The 21,412-nt window shown below is 46.1% G+C and overlaps 1 protein-coding gene across 1 annotated transcript in view; it reads left to right on the forward strand.

The window, feature by feature from the left end:
* The first annotated feature begins 884 nt into the window (after window positions 1-884).
* The window catches only part of LOC139243736 (uncharacterized), a 110,835-nt gene continuing 90,307 nt past the window's right edge, over window positions 885-21,412 (forward strand). The window contains exons 1-2 of the mRNA XM_070870849.1: window positions 885-1,079; window positions 5,366-6,243. Coding sequence (XP_070726950.1) covers window positions 929-1,079; window positions 5,366-6,243 — 1,029 coding nt within the window. The 5' untranslated portion in view covers window positions 885-928. The remainder of the gene's footprint in view (window positions 1,080-5,365; window positions 6,244-21,412) is intronic.

Consider the following 21,412-nt stretch of genomic DNA (forward strand, 5'->3'; position numbering starts at 1 on the left):
GTGGAAGTGGACCTACACTGGGATGGTGTTGGGAGAATCCAGAATGTTGACTGCTAGGGATGGATGGATCTCCGAATAAGATTATGATTATGCAGGACTTCAATGTTTCGAGAGCATTTCATGGCGTATTGAGATATTTACAGAGTACTTATCTCAATGGTTAATATTTAAGCAATTTCCGATGATTCCTTGGGATCAAACCTTTGCTTCTTTTATTATTCCTCCCCTCGATAAAGGAGATGCTTGACTGGGTAAGGTCATTCTTTACAAATAACCTGTTGTTCCTGTTTGAGTGTCAGATAATATAGACCGGCCCGGGAATGAAATTCCTGGACTGAAGTTGAAGGACTGTAATCTAGAGGGCCTAGGAATGGAATTCCTGGATTGAGGCTGGAGCTGTGTCACGTACGCGAGTCCCAGTGATCCATTACAGCGATCATCGCTCAGATACTGCCGTTTGGGAACATTTATTGATTGGGAATGTTTTGACCCTGTACACCTGGGATCCAATGCATCAGAGAACAAGATTGCTGCAATCCGTCTTTTCTTATTTTATCCCTCCTTTGTTTCTGTCACTTTCTCATCTTTTGTTCTCAGTTTTAATTCAAAACAGGAATATAAACGATGTTATCTTTGTCCTCGGTATCTTATGCGTGGGTAACAAAATCGCACATTATCTCACTTTTAATTTAAAACTGTGTACAATACGGTGAGCTGGATTAAGTTGCAGTGAAGTATTGTGATGACAATGGTTCAATGAGTTTGTTTGTTCAATGTTTGTGATTAATGTCAGTTACAGTGATGCCTAATGATGTCATCGGGGATTTCCCTCTGCTCGATGTAAGGAGCGCCCTTCAATGTTTCAACTCACACAATCAGCAGATCTCCTCCAGCACAGATACCAGAAGTGAGTCACAGAAGGGAAGTCATGGTTGTGTCTCTCATCCCACCACCGCCTCCCATGACTGATGAATATCTAGCCATTGTTGCTGGATTGCGTCTAGAAGAAAAGATAAGAAATTTATTGTTCGACATACAACGTATTTACTATCCTCTACTGGCTGCTTTTGGTGTTCCGAGTAAGTATCTATGTTCAGTTAATAAATATATAAACCATGTTACACTGTAATATCATTCTTGCTCGATACCAGGGGATGAACCGTTATTAATGGTATTCTGGCTTTCAAATTGCTGCATTTTGTTTACGCAGATGTTGTAGTTTAATAATACTGGCACATCCTCACTGCTGTTAGTGTCCCTGCTCCCTCGCTGTTAGTGTATCTGGTACCTCGCTGTTAGTGTATCTGGTACCTCACTGTTAGTGTATCTGGTACCTCGCTGTTAGTGTATCTGGTACCTCGCTGTTGGTGTATATGGTACCTCGCTGTTAGTGTATCTGGTCCCTCACTGTTAGTGTATCTGGTACCTCACTGTTAGTGTCCCTGATACCTCACTGTTAGTGTATCTGGTACCTCGCTGTTGGTGTATCTGGTACCTCGCTGTTAGTGTATCTGGTACCTCACTGTTAGTGTATCTGGTACCTCACTGTTAGTGTATCTGGTACCTCGCTGTTAGTGTATCTGGTACCTCACTGTTAGTGTATCTGGTACCTCACTGTTAGTGTATCTGGTACCTCGCTGTTAGTGTATCTGGTACATCGCTGTTAGTGTCACTGGTACCTCGCTGTTAGTGTCCCTGCTCCCTCGCTGTTAGTGTATCTGGTACCTCGCTGTTAGTGTATCTGGTACCTCACTGTTAGTGTATCTGGTACCTCGCTGTTAGTGTATCTGGTACCTCGCTGTTGGTGTATATGGTACCTCGCTGTTAGTGTATCTGGTCCCTCACTGTTAGTGTATCTGGTACCTCACTGTTAGTGTCCCTGATACCTCACTGTTAGTGTATCTGGTACCTCGCTGTTGGTGTATCTGGTACCTCGCTGTTAGTGTATCTGGTACCTCACTGTTAGTGTATCTGGTACCTCACTGTTAGTGTATCTGGTACCTCGCTGTTAGTGTATCTGGTACCTCACTGTTAGTGTATCTGGTACCTCACTGTTAGTGTATCTGGTACCTCGCTGTTAGTGTATCTGGTACCTCACTGTTAGTGTATCTGGTACCTCACTGTTAGTGTCTCTGGTACCTCGCTGTTAGTGTATCTGGTACCTCACTGTTAGTGTATCTGGTACCTCACTGTTAGTGTATCTGGTACCTCACTGTTAGTGTTTCTGGTACCTCACTGTTAGTGTATCTGGTACCTCGCTGTTAGTGTATCTGGTACCTCATTGTTAGTGTATCTGGTACCTCACTGTTAGTGTATCTGGTACCTCGCTGTTAGTGTATCTGGTACCTCGCTGTTAGTGTATCTGGTACCTCACTGTTAGTGTTTCTGGTACCTCACTGTTAGTGTATCTGGTACCTCACTGTTAGTGTATCTTGTGCCTCGCTGTCAGTGTATCTGGTACCTCACTGTTAGTGTATCTGGTACCTCACTGTTAGTGTATCTGGTACCTCACTGTTAGTGTATCTGGTACCTCGCTGTTAGTATATCGGATACCTCACTGTTCGTGTCCCTGGTACCTCACTGTTAGTGTATCTGGTACCTCACTGTTAGTGTATCTGGTATCTCGCTGTTAGTGTATCTGGTACCTCGCTGTTAGTGTATCTGGTACCTCGCTGTTAGTGTCCCTGGTACCTCGCTGTTAGTGTCGCTGGTATCTCGCTGTTAGTGTCCCTGGGTTCTCGCTGTTAGTGTATCTGGTACCTCACTGTTAGTGCATCTGGTACCTCACTGTTAGTGTATCTGGTACCTCGCTGTTAGTGTATCTGGTACCTCACTGTTAGTGTATCTGGTACCTCGCTGTTAGTGTATCTCGTACCTCGCTGTTATTGTATCTGGTACCTCGCTGTTAGTGTATCTGATACCTCACTGTTAGTGTCCCTGGTACCTCGCTGTTAGTGTCCCTGGGATCTCGCTGTTAATGTATCTGGTACCTCAATGTTAGTTTATCTGGTACCTCGCTGTTAGTGTATCTGGTACCTCACTGTCAGTGTATCTGGTACCTCGCTGTTAGTGTATCTGGTACCTCGCTGTTCGTGTATCTGGTACCTCACTGTTAGTGTATCTGGTACCTCACTGTTAGTGTATCTGGTACCTCACTGTTAGTGTACCTGGTACCTCACTGTTAGTGTATCTGGTACCTCGCTGTTAGTGTATCTGGTACCTCACTGTTAGTGTACCTGGTACCTCACTGTTATTGTATCTGGTACCTCGCTGTTAGTGTATCTGGTACCTCGCTGTTAGTGTATCTGGTACCTCACTGTTAGTGTATCTGGTACCTCACTGTTAGTGTACCTGGTACATCACTGTTAGTGTATCTGGTACCTCGCTGTTAGTGTATCTGGTACCTCGCTGTTAGTGTATCTGGTACCTCACTGTTAGTGTATCTGGTACCTCACTGTTAGTGTACCTGGTACATCACTGTTAGTGTATCTGGTACCTCACTGTTAGTGTATCTGGTACCTCGCTGTTAGTGTATCGGGTACCTCACTACTGTCCATCACCGTGCTGTCGGCTATTGATTATGTAAATGATATTGGTCCATCAAGATTCAAATGTTCTATATTGAACTCAAGCAAAGATATTGGAAGAGACACTTTATTTCCTGAATTTCAGAATCCTCACTACACTGCACATTTGGATCAGATCAGAAGCAGATTTTCTGCGTTTCGGGAACTTGTCACCAAATGACGACAGGTGATTGACCTGAAACAGTCACTGTGTTTCTCTCTCCTCAGATGCTGCCTGACCTGTTGATTATATCTCGGTTTTTCTATTTTTATTTCAGACGTTCATCATCCACAGTATTTTACTGTTGTGTTCACCGAATGCTCGCCATGTTGACTTACACACAGTGCGAAGAACAATTCCTGACAGATCATACACACCTTCTTAAATCACTGAAATATCTCCTATTTTCTATGTTTCTCCTATTTTCTATATTTCTATAAAGGTTATCCAGGGGTATGAGGGAAAAGCGGGGTAGGGTGTTGAGATAGAGGATTAGCCTTGATCATATTGAATGAGTCGAACGGCCGAATGGCCTACTCCTGGTCCTATTTTCTATGTTTCTATGTTTCGAATCATTCAGTTCCAGCCAGTGCCTCATTTTCCACATTCTCCAGTTCTGCATTACTGCCACTGCTTCTGATGGTTGGAACAGATTTATCAGGGTCATTTTCATTCTCACTAAATGCTCATGCAGTCAGATTTCCAGACATTTATTTGCAATCTTTGTTTTGAGTTTACAATTGACTCTCATGTATGTCTCCCAAAGCTCAGTGGGTCTCTCAGTGAGATTCGGAGTAATTCTCTGTTGTACTCTGCTTTCATTCAGCATAAAGAATGTCAGCTGATTGTAACTGAAGTATTAATGATCAAACAATCCTTTGATATTTTTACATCTAATATACTATGCACAAGTTGGAAACCAACATGTGAAAGAAAACAAGAATAACTCATATCTATTTGTGTTCAGATACTTTACAGAAACATTGGGCAACACTTTACCTGTGGAATAAGTCGTCTGATTTTGATGCTAAAACAAAGCATTTAGTTGGACATTCCCTGGTCAATGATAACCATTTATTTTATTCAGAGTCCATTCTTTGCCATGTTATTCGGAAATTCTTACTTTCAATGAGCGACAATTTCAACAAAAAGGTGTTAAGCTCATTGTTCAATAAACTTCCTGCAGCCCAGTTATCTTTCTAACTGCTGTACATTTGTATTTAATAACCGAACATCGTCATATTAGCTTCATACATTTTAAGTAGAACCACCTGTAATTATTGCATGCCAAAATTGCAGTCGATGTTTATTTCTGTTACACTCACTTTCAGTTCTAATTAGAATCCATATCCTCAGCAGGAGCAAGAATACAATGAGGGTCTCCCTCCCTCTCCCCCCATCACCGCCCCCTCCCACCAACACAGCGACACAGAAGCGAATCCCACTGCTCTCGGTGCTGACTGATCCCAGGACACGAAGGCTTCCTGAGAGGTGCTTTACCCATGTGTCCCTGTTACCTTGGGCAGTGTTGTTGTCTGCTGAGCTAAAGGTAGATCTATCATTTAATATCTCATTGATCAATCATCTGTTTATTTCATGTTGTCTTTATCCCCATTTCATTTATTGATTCCTTATTATTTTTGCAATAAACCCTGCATTCATTTCCTCAGGTAAAAGAATTAGATTATATCATTTCATGTCACTAATGATTTGCAGATTGCAGACCAAATCCCATAAATCTTCTGCTCTTGCTCCCAGCCTGATGTTTAATTTAACTGGTTATTTCCTTTCCTCACAGTGAACTTAGTGACGATAGTGATCCTGTCCCGGGGAAAGTGCGGACTCTCCAAATGTGTCACTCGTTACCTGGTGGCCATGGCAACAGCGGATCTACTGGTGGTGATCCTGGATCTGATACTGAGGCACATTCCGATTCTTTATGAGGAACAGTTTATTTTCGTGCAGTCCATCCCCATGTGTAATATCCAAGCCGTCCTGCTCTATGCAGCCACAGACTGTTCTGTCTGGTTCACCGTCACTTTCACCTTCGATCGATTTGTGGCCATTTGTTGCCAGAAGCTGAAAACTAAATATAGCACCGAGAGAACGGCGGCTGTGGTTCTGGGAACAGTGACTGTGCTGAGCTGTTTAAAGAACATACCCTGGTATTTTATGTTCAGAAGTTTGTATGTGCTTGGTAACAACCCCTGGTTTTGTGATCTGTATTACACTAATTATGCATCACTGGGCTGGACAGTATTCGAATTACTTCATTACATTCTAACCCCGTGTGTCCCATTTATTCTGATCCTGCTGCTCAATGCTCTCACCGTCAGATACATTTTAATGGCCAGCAGAGCTCGCAGGAGACTCCGGGGTCACAACAGTGGGGAGAGTCCCAGAGACCCCGAGATGGAGAGTCGCAGGAAATCCATGATTTTATTGTTTGTTATCTCGGGGAATTTTATCCTGTTATGGGCAATGTATATGGTGGTTCATGTGGCAAACCGGATATTATATATTGGACATTTTGTCGTTATATCTGTCTTTGTAACTGAACTGGGATTCATGCTGCAGCAGCTGAGTTGCTGTACAAACACTGGTATTTACGCCGTGACACAGACTAAGTTCCGGCAGCAGTGGAAGAATGTGCTGAAATATCCCTTTGTTGTGATTGTAAAATGCATTAAACGATAAGAAGCAGCAGAGACTTTACAGCCTCAGAACTCAATGCCGCCAGATAATGGGGGGGAAATCCCGGTTGGGGGCTTCCTTCGGACAAATGCCTCCGACCGGAACATATTTTACATAAACCTTCGATTCCCATCCGAGACCTTCATTCCATGTGTAGTGTAAGGGAAATGGTCTTCCCCATACGTACAAAAAGCTGGAGTCACATGCGCCTGAAGCACCAATCACGCTGCAGTATTCTCAGTGATAATAATGGCAACTCGCTTTTTCAGAGTCCCCATTATTATCAATGTGAATAAACACCTCAATATTGAAAAGCACAGAATAAATTAAAAAACACATCACATATTTAAAATTAATTGCAATAAAAGTCAATTAAATGTTTTGTTAAAAAAATATTTTGGAATTTTTTGAACATGTTTCAATAAGGTTTAAAATAAATGATCCTTGGTGGAAAGGGTTTTTACTGTAAAGATATGTATTTAAGTTTATTTTTGATATGTTTTAGAACTCTTACACTGGTACAAGTAATATATCGACCTGCTTTTACCTGGTTTAAGAGTTTGAAGGACATTCTCTGGGCATGATTTGGGCAAATGACCCAATCTCACCCACACAAATGGTCTTCTCCCCGGGATGTGGAGAATCCATATGGAGAAATCTTTGACAGATCGGAAAAGCCGGTTTCCGGGGTATGCACACTTGGGCCTGACCTGGTGAGGCCGGAATTTAAGGTCCATTGTGTCCGAGCCACTCTCCCTCATGGTGAATATTATCACACTCACTCACACACTGTCTACACAGGGCTCCCTGGGCGGGGAGTGACAATCTGTCAGGATCCGCTGGAAGGTCAGCAGTGACCTGCAAGAGGATGGCACCCCCTAAAGTACCACCTAAAGTAGCTGGTCTCCCGCCTGTACTAAGGTGGTGACATCCGTTGCCGAGACAATGGGGTAGTGTTCCTCAGGACCCCTCCCTGCCTCACTTATGGATGTCCTCACTCGCGCTCGGCACAGCATATGCAGCTCTGGTACCCAGCACAAAGCTGGCGGCAGGATCTATTGCCATTGGCTGGTTGATGTCAGACACCTTCCCCTTCCCAGAATTGAGGCCAGGTGAGTTACAGAAGAGTCGAGGGCAGCAGCAGATAGAGGTTTGTTCACCAAAGCAGTGAGTGAGTGGCTAAGGGGAGCCACTCGGCCCGGCCCTGCACCAATCCCCACAACCCAGCATGGTAAGGAGGAGGTACAACACCAGGTACGATGGCATCTCCTGTCGGCCAGGCTTTACATCAGTGCCTGAATCTGACTGCAAGAGTCCTACGTTTGTCTTCACTAATTGTTTTCTCTTCACATATCTATGGAAGCTTTTGCAGTAAATAGGAGCACGATTAGTCCATTGAGCCAGTCGAGCCTGCTCTGCCATGCAAGATCGTGGCAGATGGAGGCTTGTAATACATGCACCGAAAGAATCCTGGGCGATTTTAACCTACATATTGATTGGACCCGAGGAAGAGTTCATAGAGTGTATCCTGGATGGTTTCCTTGAACAGCATATTGCGGAACCAACCAGCGAGCAGGCTATCTTAGATCTGGTACAGTGAAATGAATGAACATAACATGGTTCAATTTGAAATTCTGTTGGGCGGTGAGTAAGTTAGTTCCAAAACCAGTGTCCTTAGCTTAAATTATTGAGAAAACAAAGGTATGAGGACAGAGTTGGCTAAAGTGGACTGGGAAAATAGATTAAAGTACGGGACGGTTGATGATCAATGGCAGACATTTAAGGAGATATTTCTTGACTCGCAACTAAAATATATCCCAATGAGCTGGAAAGACTGTAAGAGAAGGGATAACCATCCGTGCCTAACTGAGGAAATAGGGATGGCATCACATTGAAAACAAGGGCCTGCAATGGGCCAAGATCAGTGGGAGACCAGAGGATTGGGAAACTTTTAAAAGCCAGCAAAGAACAAATACAAAATTGACAAAGAGAGGGAAGATAGAGTATGAAAGTAAACAAACACAAAATATAAAAACACAGTAAGAGTTTCTACAGGTGCAAAACAAGGAAAAGAGTGGCTAAAGTAAATGTTCCTCCCCTGGAGGTTTAGACTGGGGAATGGTAGAGACGTTCAACAAATATATTGTATCCGTCTTCACTGTAGAAACCACTGAAACATCCCAACAGTGGATAAGCAAGGGGCGAGAGGGAGGTTGGAACTTCATACAATCACTATCGCTAATGAAGTAGTAATCAGTAAAATAATGGGACTAAAGGCGTACAAGTCCCCTGTGTCATGTATTTAAACATCTTGTAATGATTTGGTCATGTAACTGTAACTCATGCACACTGTACCTGTACCCTAGAAATGCACATCCTGACCACAGGGGGTCAACTTGCGGGTGACACTCCTCACCTGGGTTTCCAGGTATAAAAGGGCAGGTCCCACCCAGGGTCAGCACTCCTTGGTCCTGGCAATAAAGGTGAAGGTCACAGAGTGAACATGTCTGATATATCCATGCCTCGTGTGAGTTTGTAATAAGGTGCAGGGACACTACATTTTGCGGTAAGAAACGGGAATCACCGAACCACGAGGATGGCCACCGGTGGCACAGAGGAACGTTACTGTGTAGGTGAGGACTGGGACGACTTCGTGGAAAGACACCAGCAGAACTTTGTCACAAAGGATTGGCTGGAAGAGGCAGCGGCTGACAAGCGGAGGGCGCATCTACTGACCAGCTGTGGTCCACAGACGTATGCGCTGATGAAAGACCTGCTCGCATCCCAAAAGCCGGTGGACAAGTCCTTTGAAGAGCTCAGCCAACTGATCAGTGAGCATCTCAAGCCGGCAAGTAGTGTACACATGGCCCGGCACCGGTTCTACTCTCACCGGCGCCGGGAGGGACAAAACGTCTCGGACTTCGTGGCGGAACTGCGGTGTTTGGCCAGTCTCTGTAAGTTCTCTGATGCCTGCAGGGGGAGATATTAAGGGACGTTTGACATTGAGGGCATTAATCATGCCAGCATTTTCAGGAAGCTCATAGAGACCAAGGACTTGACTTTAGAAAGGGCGGCGTTGAAAGCTCAGACCTTTATGGCAGGGGAAGAGGAGACCAAGCTAATTTACGCACGCAGCACTGGTCCCAACGTGGTGATGGACCAGGGAATTAACATGGTGAAAACTGCTCGGGACCCCGCAGGCAGGCAAGGGCATTTCGAAACCGTCCAGGCAGCAACAGGCTCTAGGATGAGCCTGTAACAAGGACAATGGAGAGGGGATCGGCAATTCACGCCATCTCGAGGAACAATGCGTCCCGCGATGGGACCATTAACACCCACCATCAGAGTAGAAACAGCCAAATGGGCAATCAGAGGGGAATGCCGGGTAATAGTCCCTTTGTTAACCGCAATCTCAATATCAGCTCATGCTGGAGGTGCGGGGGGTAGAAACACTGCGAGAAGCTGCAGGTTCCAGCAATATACCTGTAGGATTTGTAATGTCAGTGGACACTTGGCCAGGATGTGCCGAAAAGGCAGTAGCGAGGCTAATCTGCGAGACAGAGGAACCAGACGAGGGGTCTGCAATGCAGGATGATGCCTGGGGTAAAGCCATGGATGCTGAAGTTCAGCGGGTTCATGTGGCTGACGTCCACAGCTCATACACTAAATCGCCACCCATGATGATGAAAGTCTTACTGAATGGCATCCCGGTCCACATGGAGCTGGATACGGGAGTGAGCCAGTCACTCATGAGCGCTCAACAATTTAAGAGACTATGGCCACACAGAGCTAGCAAGCCCAAACTGGAACGCATTGAGACGCAGCTACGGACGTACACCAAAGAGATCATCCCAGTGCTGGACAGTGCAAACTTGGTGGTAACATATAATGGATTACAGAACCGGCTGCCACTCTGGATCATTCCGGGAAATGGCCCCGCGCTTTTGGGGAGGAGTTGGCTAGCTGAGATGAATTGGAAATGGAGGGATGTGCACGCCATTTCATCCGTGGAGCGAAGTTCATGCTCACAGGTCCTGCAAAAATTCGGGACACTGATTCAACCCGGTGTCGGAACGTTCAAGGGCACTAAAGTAGTGATACACATCACTCCGGACGCCAGACCAGTGCACCACAAAGCCAGAGCGGTGCCGTATGTGATGCATAAAAATATTGATTGTGAATTGGACAGGCTGCTCAGAGAGGGCATCATTTCGGCCGTTGAATTCAGCGACTGGGCAAGTCCCATTGTTCTCGTCCTCAAAGCAGACGGCTCGGTCAGGATTTGTGGCGACGACAAAGCCACCATCAACCGAATGTCGCTGCAAGACCAATACCCGCTCCCAAGAGCGGAGGACCTTTTTGCCACGCTGGCAGGTGGTAAGCTGTTCACGAAGCTGGAACTCACTTCGGCCTACATGACTCAGGAACTGACTGAAGAATCCAAGCTTCTGACCACCATCACGACACTCAAGTGATTATTTGTCTACAACAGGTGTCCGTTTGTCATTCGTTCGGCAGCAGCTATCTTTCAGAGAAACATGGAAAGTTTGCTCAAGTCCATCCCTGGAACGGTCGTGTTCCAAGACGAGATTCCCATAACGGGTCGAGACACCGAGGAACACCTCGGCAACCTGGAGGAGGTACTACGCCGATTGGATCAGGTAGGCCTGCTGCTGAAAAATGCCAAGAGCGTGTTTTTGACCACAGAGGTCGAGTTTTTGGGCAGGAGGGTTGCTGTACACGGGATCAGGCCCACTGTATCAAAAACTGAGGTGATTCGCCGGGCGCCCAGGCCTGGAAACACGTCGGAGTTGTGATCATTCCTGGGACTTTTGAACTATTTTGTGAACTTTCTGCCGAACTTAAGAATGTTGTTGGAGCCGTTACACATGTTCCTGCATAAAGGTTTTGAATGGTTTTGGGGGGACTGTCAAGAACGGGCTTTCAATAAGACGAGGAACATGCTGTGTTCCAACAAACTGTTGACTTTGTATGACGCCTGTAAAAAACTGGTTTTAACATGCGATGCATCATCCTACGGGGTTTGAGTGTGTGTTGCAGCAGGGTAACGATGACGGCCGACTCCAACCGGTGGCTTACAACTCCAGGTCGCTCTCCCAGGCAGAGCGTGGATACAGCGCGGTCGAGAAGGAGGCACTCGCGTGTGTTTACGGTGTGAAAAAGATGCACCAGTACATCTTCGGTAGACGGTTCGAGCTAGAGACGGACCACAAGCCGTTAACATCCTTGTTGTCAGACAGCAAGGCTGTCAATGCTAAGGCACCAGCTCACATACAGCGCTGGACCCTGACACTGGCTGCGTATGACTACACCATACGGCACCGGCCAGGCACCGAAAATTGCACTGACTCACTCAGCAGGCTCCCACTGGCCACCACTGAGGGGGCGTTGCAGCAGAGCTCCGAGATGGTCATGGCCGTTGAGGCTTTTGACACTGCGGGCTCCCCCATCACAGCCCGCCAAATCAAACTCTGGACCAACAGGGATCCCCTCCTATCCATGATAAAGAAATGTGTCCTGACTGGGGATTGGGTGCCCGCACACAGGGCATTCCCCGAGGAGGTCAGACTGTTTCAGAGACGGATGGATGAACTCTCCGTCCAAGCCGACTGCCTGCTATGTGGCAGCTGGGTAGTCATGCCCCAGAAAGGAAGGGAAGCATTCATCAGGGAACTCCACAGCGAGCACACTGGCATCGTGTTAATGAAGGCCATTGCCCGGTCACATGTATGGTGGCCAGGGATTGACTCAGACCTGGAACACTGGGTTCACAGGTGCACGACGTGTGCCCAGCTGGGCAATGCCCCCAGGGAGGCCCCACTCAGCCCGTGGCCCTGGCCCACCAGGCCATGGTCACGTATTCACATAGACTATGTGGGCCCGTTCATGGTGAAAATGTTCCTGATCGTTGTCGATGCATAATCGAAGTGGATCGAGTGCATCATTTTGAACTCATGCACGACATCCATCACCGTGGAGAGTCTGCGTATGGTTTTCGCGACCCACGATTTGCCGGACATCCTGGTCAGCGATAATGGCCCATATTTTACCAGCCATGAATTCCAGGAGTTTATGTCGGGCAATGGTATCAAGCACGTCCGGACAGCGCCGTTCAAGCCGGCTTCCAATGGCCAGGCGGAACGGGTGGTCCAAGTCATAAAACAGGGCATGCTACTAATCCAAGGTCCCACCCTTCAGTACCAACAATCGCGCTTCCTGCTGGCCTACAGGTCCCGGCCGCACTCGCTCACGGGAGTCCCGCCAGCGGAACTCCTCATGAAACGCACGCTCAAGTCGCAGCTGTCCCTCATTCACCCAGCCCTGGCAGACATTGTTGAGGGCAAGCGCCAGTCCCAAACCGAGCTCCATGATCGAGGCTCAAGGGGGAGGTGCATAGAAATAGATGACCCGGTATTTGTTCTTCACCATGCTTTGGGACCCAAGTGGCTTGAGGGCACCGTAATTGACAAAGAAGGAAATAGAGTCATGGAGGTCAGACTAAACAATGGACAGATATGCCACAAACACTTGGACCAAGTAAAGACAAGGTTCAGTGCAGACACGGAGGAACCTGAAGAAGAGCATGATGAGATAGCACCCACACCACTGCTAGCGCACGAGCAACAAAGACAGCCCTCAGCATGCACAGTCCCTGCGGTTAGCCCGCACAGGCCGGAATCACCTCAAGTGACAGAGATACGTGCTGAGGCTCAGCCACCAGAGTCACAACTGCAGCGTTCCATGAGAGAGCGCAGACCACCCGATAGACTTAACCTCTGAAACTAAAAGACTTAAGGGGGAAGGTGATGTAATGTATTTAACCACCTTGCAATGACTATAAGTATGTAACTGTAACTCATGTACACTGTACCTGTACCCTAGAAATGCACACCCTGACCACAGGGGGTGAACTTGCGGGAGATACTCCTCACCTGGATTTCCAGGTATAAAAGTGGAGGTCCCACCCAGGGTCAGCACTGCTTGGTCCTGGGAATAAAGTGAAGGTCACAGAGTGACCGTGTCTGATATATCCATGCCATGTGTGAGTTTGTAGTAAGGTGCAGAGACACTACACCCTGGACCTGACAGCTACATCTTCGGAGAAGTAGCGGCAGCAACAGTGGATGCTTTGGTTGTAATCGACCAAAATTCCCTGGATTCTGAGGCGGTCGCAGTGGATTGCAAAACCGCAAATGTAACGCCCCTATTTAAAAAAGGATGCAGAACAAAAGCATTAATCATGCTCCCTATATTCAAATCTAAATTGTTGATATATACCGCAAAAAGCAAGGGACCCAGTACTGAGCCCTGCGGAACCCCACTGGAAACATCCTTCCAGTCACAAAAACATCCATCAATCATTACCCTTTGCTTCCTACCTCCAAGCCAATTTTGTAGCCAACTTGCAATTATAAATTCACCTGACTCCGACCGCAAGGGACCTACGTTTGTCTTCACTAATCTTTTTCTCTTCACATATCTATAGAAGCTTTTGCAGTCAGATTTTATGTTCCCGGCAAGGCTCTTCTCGTACTCTATTTTCATCCCTCTGAATTAAATCTTTTGTCCTCCTCTGCTAAATCCTAAATTTCTCCCAGTCCTCCAGTTTGCTGCTTTTTCTGGCCAATTTATATGCCTCTTCCTTAGATTTTACACTGTCCTTAATTTCCCTTGTTAGCCATGGTTGAGCCACCTTGCCCGTTTTATTTTTACTCCAGACAGTGTTGTACAATTGCAGAAGTTCATCCATGTGACCTTGAAATGTTTGCTATTGTCTATCCACTGTCAACCCTTTAAGTGTAATTTGCCAGTCTATTCTAGCCGATTCACGCCTCAAACCATCGAAGTTACCTTTCTTTAAGTTCAGCACCCTAGTTTCAGAATTAACTGTGTCTATCTCCATCCTAAAAGGAATTTGACCATATTATGGTCACTATTCCCCAAGGAGTCTCGCACAACAAGATTGCTAATTAGTCCTTTTCATTACACATCACCCAGTCTATGATGGCCAGCTCCTTGGTTGGTTCCTCGACTTATTGGTCTAGAAAACCATCCCTAATAAACTCCAGGAAATCCTTCTCCACCACATTGCTACCAGTTTGGTTAGCCCAATCAATATGTAGATTAAAGTCACCCATGATAACTGCTGAAACTTTATTGCATGCATCCCTAATTTCTTGCTTGATGCTGTCCCCAACCTTACTACTACTGTTTGTTGGTCTGTACACAACTCACACCAGAATTTTCTGCCCCTTGGTATGCCGCAGCTCCACATCATCCAAGCTAATGTCCTTCCTTACTATTGCATTAATTTCCTCCTTAACCAGCAATGCCATCCTGCCTCCTTTTCCTTTCTGTCTATCCTTCCTAAGTGTTGAATACCCCTGGATGTTGAGTTCCCAGCCTTGGTCACCCTGGAGCCACGTCTCTGTGATGCCAATTACATCATACCCGTTTACTGCTATCTGCGCAGTTAATTAATCTACTTTATTCCAAATACTCCTCATTTTTAGGCACAGAACCTTCAGGCTTGTCTTTGTAACACACTTTGCCCCTTTAGAGTTTTGCAGCAATGTGGCCCTTTTTGCTTTTTGCCTTGGGTTTCTCTATCCTCCACTTTTACTTTCCTTCTTTCTATCTTTTGCTTCTGCCCCCATTCTACTCTCCTCTGTCTCCCTGCACAGGTTCCCATACCCCTGCCATATTAGTTTAACTCCTCCCCAACAGCACGAGCAAACACTCCCCCAAGGACATTGGTTCCGGTCCTGCCCAGGTGCAGACGGTCTGGTTTGCACTGGTCCCACCTCCCCCAGAACCGGTTCCATTGTCCCAGGAATTTGAATCCCTCCATTCTGCACCACTCCTCAAGCCACGTATTGATCTGAGCTATCCTGCAATTCCTACTCTGATTAGCACGTGGCACTGGTAGCAATCCAAAGGAAGAAGTAATCTGGATACTGCTAGTGAGGAGGAGTGTAATATTCTGGAGGAAATAAATATACTGAGAGAGGAAGTATTAAATGGGTTTAGCAGGTTTGAAAGTAGATAATTCCCCAGGCCCGTATGAAATGCATCCCAGCAAATTAAAAGAGGAAATAGCCGAGACCTTGACCTTCATTTTCCAGTCCTCTTTGGATCTGGGCAAGGTGCCGGAGGATTGGAGGACTGCTAATGTAGTACCCTTGTTTAATAAGGGACAAAAGGTATAGGCCGAGTGATTACAGGCCTGTCAGCCTAACGTCAGAGGTGGGAAAATGATTGGAAAAAATCCTAAAAGACAGGACAAATCTGCATTTGGATAGGCAAGGATTGATTCGGGACAGTCAGCAGGGATTTTTTAAGGGAAGATCCTGTTTGAAAAACCTGATTGACTTTTTTGAGGCAGTAACCAAGAGGGTCGATGAGGGTAGTGTGTACGATGTAATATATATGGACTTTAGCAAGGCTTTTGATAAAGTCCCACATGGTAGACTGGTCATGAAGGTTAAAGCCCATGGGATACAGGGCAAAGTGGCAAGTTGGATCCGAAATTGGCTTAGAGGCAGGAAGCAAAGGGTAATAGTTGATGGATGCTTTTGTGACTGTAAGGATGTTTCCAGTGGGGTTCCGCAAGGCTCAGTGCTGGTTCCCTTGCGTTTTGTGGCATATATCAATGATTTAGATTTGAATATAGGGAGTAGGATTAAGAAGTTTGCAGACCATGCTAAAATTGGCTGTATGGTTGATAATGAAGAGGAAAGCCATGGGCTGCAGGAGCATATCAATCTACTGGTCAGGTGGGCAGAGCAGTGGCAAATGGAATTTAATTCAGAGAAGTGTGAGAAACGTGGAAACATCGAAATTAGTTGCAGGAGTAGGCCATTCGGCCCTTCGAGCCGACACCGCCTTCAATAAGATCATGGCTGATCATTTCCTCAGTACCCCATCCCTGCTTTCTCTCCATACCCCTTGCTCCCTTTGGCCGTAAGGGCCCCATCCAACTCCCTTTTGAATATATCGAACGAACTGACTTCACAACTTTCTGCGGTAGAGAATTCCACAGATTCACCACTCTCTGAGTGAAGAAGTTTCTCCTCATCTCGGTCCTAAATGGCTTACCCCTTATTCTTAGACTGTGACCACTGGTTCTGGAACTCCCCAGCAATGGGAACATTCTTCCTGCATCTAACCTGTCTAATCTCGTCAGAATTGTATATGTTTCTATGAGATCCCCTCTCAGTCTTCTAAACTCCAGTGGATACAAGCCCAATTGATCCAGTCTCTCCACATATGTCAGTTCTGCCATCCCAGGAATCAGTCTGATGAACCTTTGCTGTACTCGTTCAATAGGAAGAACATCCTTCCTCAGATCAGGAGACCAAAACTGAACACAATATTCCAGGTGTGGCCTCACCAATGTTCTGTGCAACTGCAGTCAGACCTCCCTGCTCCTATACACAAATCCTCGAACTATGAAGCCAACATGCCATTTGCCTTCTTCACCGCCTGCTGTACCTGCATGCCAACCTTCAGTGACTGATGAACCATGACACCCATGTCTCGTTGCACCTCCCCTTTTCCTAATCTGTCTCCATTCAGATAATATTCTGTTTTCAAGTTTTTGCCCCCAAAGTGGATAACCTCACATTTATCCACATTATACTGCACCTGCCATGCATTTGCCCACTCCCCTAACCTGTCCAAGGCAACCTGCAGCCTCTTAGCACCCTCGTCACAGCTCACACCGCCACCGAGCTTAGTGTTATCTGCAATCTTGGAGATATTACACTCAATTCCTCCATCTAAATCATTGATGTATATTGTAAATAGCTGGGGTCCCAGCACTGAGCCCTGCGGCACCCCGCTAATCACTGCCTGCCATTCTGAAAAGGACCTGTTTATCCTGACTCTCTGCTTCCTGTCTGCCAACCAGTTCTCTATCCACGTCAGTACATTGTCCCCAATATCATGTGCTTTAATTTTGCACACTAATCTCTTGTGTAGGACATGTCAAAAGCCTTTTGAAAGACCAAATACACCACATCCACTGGTTCTCCCTTGTCCACTCTACTAGTTACATTCTCAAAAAATTCTAGAAGATTTGTCGAGCATGATTTCCCTTTCATAAATCCATGCTGACTTGGACCGATCCTATCACTGCTTTCCAAATGTGCTGCTATTTCATTTTTAATAATTGATACCAACATTTACCTCACCACCGATGTCAGGCTAACCAGTTTATAATTACCAGTTTTCTCTGTCCCCCCAGTCCATAGGAACTAATCCAGAGTTAATAGAATGTTGGGAAATGATCACCAATGCACCTACTAATTCTAGGGCCACTTCCTTAAGTACTCTGGGATGCAGCCTGTCAGGCCCTGGGGAATTATCAGCCTTCAATCCCATCAATTTCCCGAACACAATTTCCTGGCTAATAAGGATTTCCTTCAGTTCCTCCTTTTCATTAGACCCTCGAACCCCTAGTATTTCCGGAACGTTATATGTCTTCCTTAGTGAAGACAGATCCAAAGTATTTGTTCAATTGGTCTGCCATTTCTTTGTTCCCCATTATAAATTCACCTGATTCTGATTGCAAAGAACCTATGTTGGTTTTCACTAATCTTTATCTCTTCACATATCTATAGAAGCTTTTGAAGTCAGTTTTTATGCTCCCTGCAAGCTTCCTCTCATACTCTATTTTCCCCCTCCTAATTAGACAATTTTTCCTCCTCTGCTGAATTCTAAATTTCTCCCAGTCCTCAGGTTTGCTGCTTTTTCTGGCCCATTTATAAACCTCTTCCTTGGAGATTAACACTATCCCTAATTTCCCTTGTTAGCCACGGTTGAGCTACCTTCCCTGTTTTATCTTTACTCCAGACAGGAATGTGCAATTGTTGAAGTTCATCCATGTACTCTATAAATGTCTGTCATTGCCTATCCACTGTCAACCCTTTAAGTATAATTTGCCAGTCCATCCAAGCAAATCATCGAAGTTACCTTTCCTTAAGTTCAGGACCCGAGTCTCTGAATTAGCTATGTCACTCTCCATTTTAATAAATAATTCTACCATATTATGGTCACTCTTCCCCAAGAGGCCTCGCACAACAAGATTGCTAATTAATCCTCTCTCATTACACATCACCCAGTCTAGGATGGCCAGCTCTCTCGTTGCTTCCTCGACATATTGTTCGAGAAAACCATCCCTAATACACTCCAGGAAATCCTCCTCCATCGCATTGATTCCAGTTTAGTTAGCTCAATCTATATGTAGATTAAAGTCGCATGATAACTGCTATACCTTTATTGCATGCATCCCTAATTTCCTGGTTGATGCCATCCCCAACCTCACTACTACTGTTTGGTGGTCTGTACATAACTGCCACGAGCATTTTCTGCCCTTTGGTATTCTGCAGCTCTAACCATACAGATTCCACATCATCCAGGCTAATGTCCCTTCTTACTATTGCGTTAATTTCCTCTTTAACCAGCAACGCTACCCTGCCTCCTTTTCCTTTCTGTCTAACCTTTCTGAATAATGAATACCACTGGATGTTGAGTTCCCAGACTTGGTCACCCTGGAGCCATGTCTCCATAACCCCAATTATATCATAATCGTTAATAGCTGCCTGTGCAGTTAATTCATCCACCTTATTACGAATACTCCTCGCATTGAGGCACAGAGCCTTCAGGCTTGTCATTTTAACACCCTTTGTCCCTTTAGACTTTTTCTGCAATGTCGCCGCTTTAGATTTTTGCCTTGGGTTTCTCTGCCCTCCACTTTTACAATTCTCCTTTCCATCTTTTGCTTCTGCCCACATTTTTTTCCCTCTGTCTCCCTGCATAGGTTCCCATCCCCCTGCCATATTAGTTTAACTCCTCCCCAACAGCACCAGCCAACACTCCCCCTCGGATATTGGTTCCGGTCCTGCCCGGGTGCAGAGAGTCCGGTTTGTACTGGTCCCACGTCCCCCAGAACCGGTTCCAATGTCCCAGGAATTTGAATCCCTCCCTGCTGCAACACTCCTCAAGCCACGTATTCATCTGAGCTATCCTGCGATTCCTACTCTGACTAGCACGTGGCACTGGTAGCAATCCTGTGGTTACCACCTTTGAGGTCCTACTTTTTAATTTAACTCCTGGCTCACTAAATTCAGCTTGTAGTACCTCATCCCGCTTTTTACCTTTATCGTTGGTACCTATATGTACCACGACAACTGGCTGTTCACACTCCCCCTCCAGTATGCCCTGCAGCTGCTCCGAGACATCCTTGACCCTTGCACCAGGGAGGCAACATACCATCCTCGAGTCTCGGTTGCAACCGCAGAAACACATTTCTATCCCCCTTTGATGCATTTTGTGAATGCTAATAAGGAAAGGTTATACACATTAAGCGGTAGGCCATTTAATAGTGTAGATCAACAATGGGAACTTGGAGTGCTTGTCCACAGATCCCTGAAAGTAGCAGGCCAGGTGGATAAGGTGGTTAAGAAGGCATACGGAATGCTTGCCTTTATTGGCCGAGACGTAGAATATAAGAGCAGGGAGGTTATGCTTAAATTGTATCATACTTTGGTTAGGCCACAGCTGGAGTACTGCGTGCAGTTCTGGTTGCCACATTGCAGGAAGGATTTGACTGTACCTGAGAGGGTGCAGAGGAGATTTACTAGGATGCTACCTGGAATGGAGAATCTTAGTTATGAGGACAGATTAGATAGGCTGGGTTTGTTCTCATTGGAACAGAGGAGGTTGAGAGGATACCTCATCGATGTCAACAAAATATTGAGGGGCCTGGACATAGTGGATAGTAAGGGTATATTTCCATTGGTGGAGGGGTCTATTACAAGGGGGCATAGTTTTAAGGTGGTAGGTGGAAGGTTTAGAGGGGATTTGAGGGGGGGGCTTCTTTACGCAGAGGGTTGTGGGGATCTGGAACTCACTGCCTGGAAGATTGGTGGATGCAGAAAGCCTCACCACTTTTAAGAGATGGTTGGATGGGCATTTAAAGTGCAGTAACCTGCAGGGTTACGGACCTGGAGCTGGCAATTGGGATTAGACTGAATTACCTTTTGTTGGACGGAGCAGATATAATGGTAAGTACTACAGGGAATAGAATACGGCCAGGGTGATCTCCTGGACTAGTGTCGATCGCCTGAATGGGTCGGAGAGGAATTTTCCCATATTTTTTCTCTCTAAATTGGCCTGGGTTTTTAACTGGTTTTTGCCTCTCCCAGGAGATCACATGGCTCCGGTTGGGGTGGAGTGTAAAATGTTTCAGTATAACAGGTGTCGCTGTTGGGTGAGGCGGACTGGTTGGGCTGGGTGCTCATTGCCTTTCCGTCATTGTTCATAGATTTATATTTAACCTTCAGGGCTGCTGACCGAGGGCCGTGTGGCTCTTTGTCGGCTGGTGAGGACACGATGGGATGGAATGGCCTCATTCTGTGCTGTAAATTTCTATGTTTCTATGTTGCTATGGAATTTAGGGTGAGAAGGGTGGACCCTGCAGGGGAACAGACTCTCTGGCTCTCAGGACAAATTGATCAAAGTGAGTGTTACCCATGGGAGCCAGCGACAGATCCAGTCAATAAAGCGAACCATCTTACCAGCTTCTGACTGGGGATTGTCGTTGGGCTCAGTTATTGACTGGGTGAAGTCTCTGAGCCACACACCAGGCAGGTCCCAGAGACAATCCCCAGTCTGCACATACAAATGTACACAAAGACTGTCAGTAGATAAAGTCTGTCAGACAGAATAACCTGGCATGTTCCTGTCCCACCTACAAGTAACACTATCGCTCGGAACATACAAAGAAACGTGGCCAATTCAGGAAAAGCCTCCGGGCAATTGCTCTCCAACTGCCTGAGGCTCCAAGGAGAGCACTGTTGCTCCGGTAACATCACAATCTAAAGTGTCCACTCACTCCCTGTAAGTGGCAATGTCCTCTCAGAAACGTTTCAACTTCCCCTTTTAAAGGTCTGTAGTGAGCCCACACTCACCATATGACCTCACACTCACTCTGAGTTCAAACCCTCCTGTCCTCCCTCAATCACTCCCTCCATGTAAATTCCTCAACCCATATTCAAAGACAGCTCCTTGGCCTTTCAATCTCTCGTTGCCTTGTTACTCCAACAGTGTCAATTACAGATGGGAC

This window comes from Pristiophorus japonicus, unplaced genomic scaffold (assembly GCF_044704955.1).
Source record: "Pristiophorus japonicus isolate sPriJap1 unplaced genomic scaffold, sPriJap1.hap1 HAP1_SCAFFOLD_185, whole genome shotgun sequence".
NCBI classification, from domain to species: Eukaryota; Metazoa; Chordata; class Chondrichthyes; family Pristiophoridae; genus Pristiophorus; species Pristiophorus japonicus.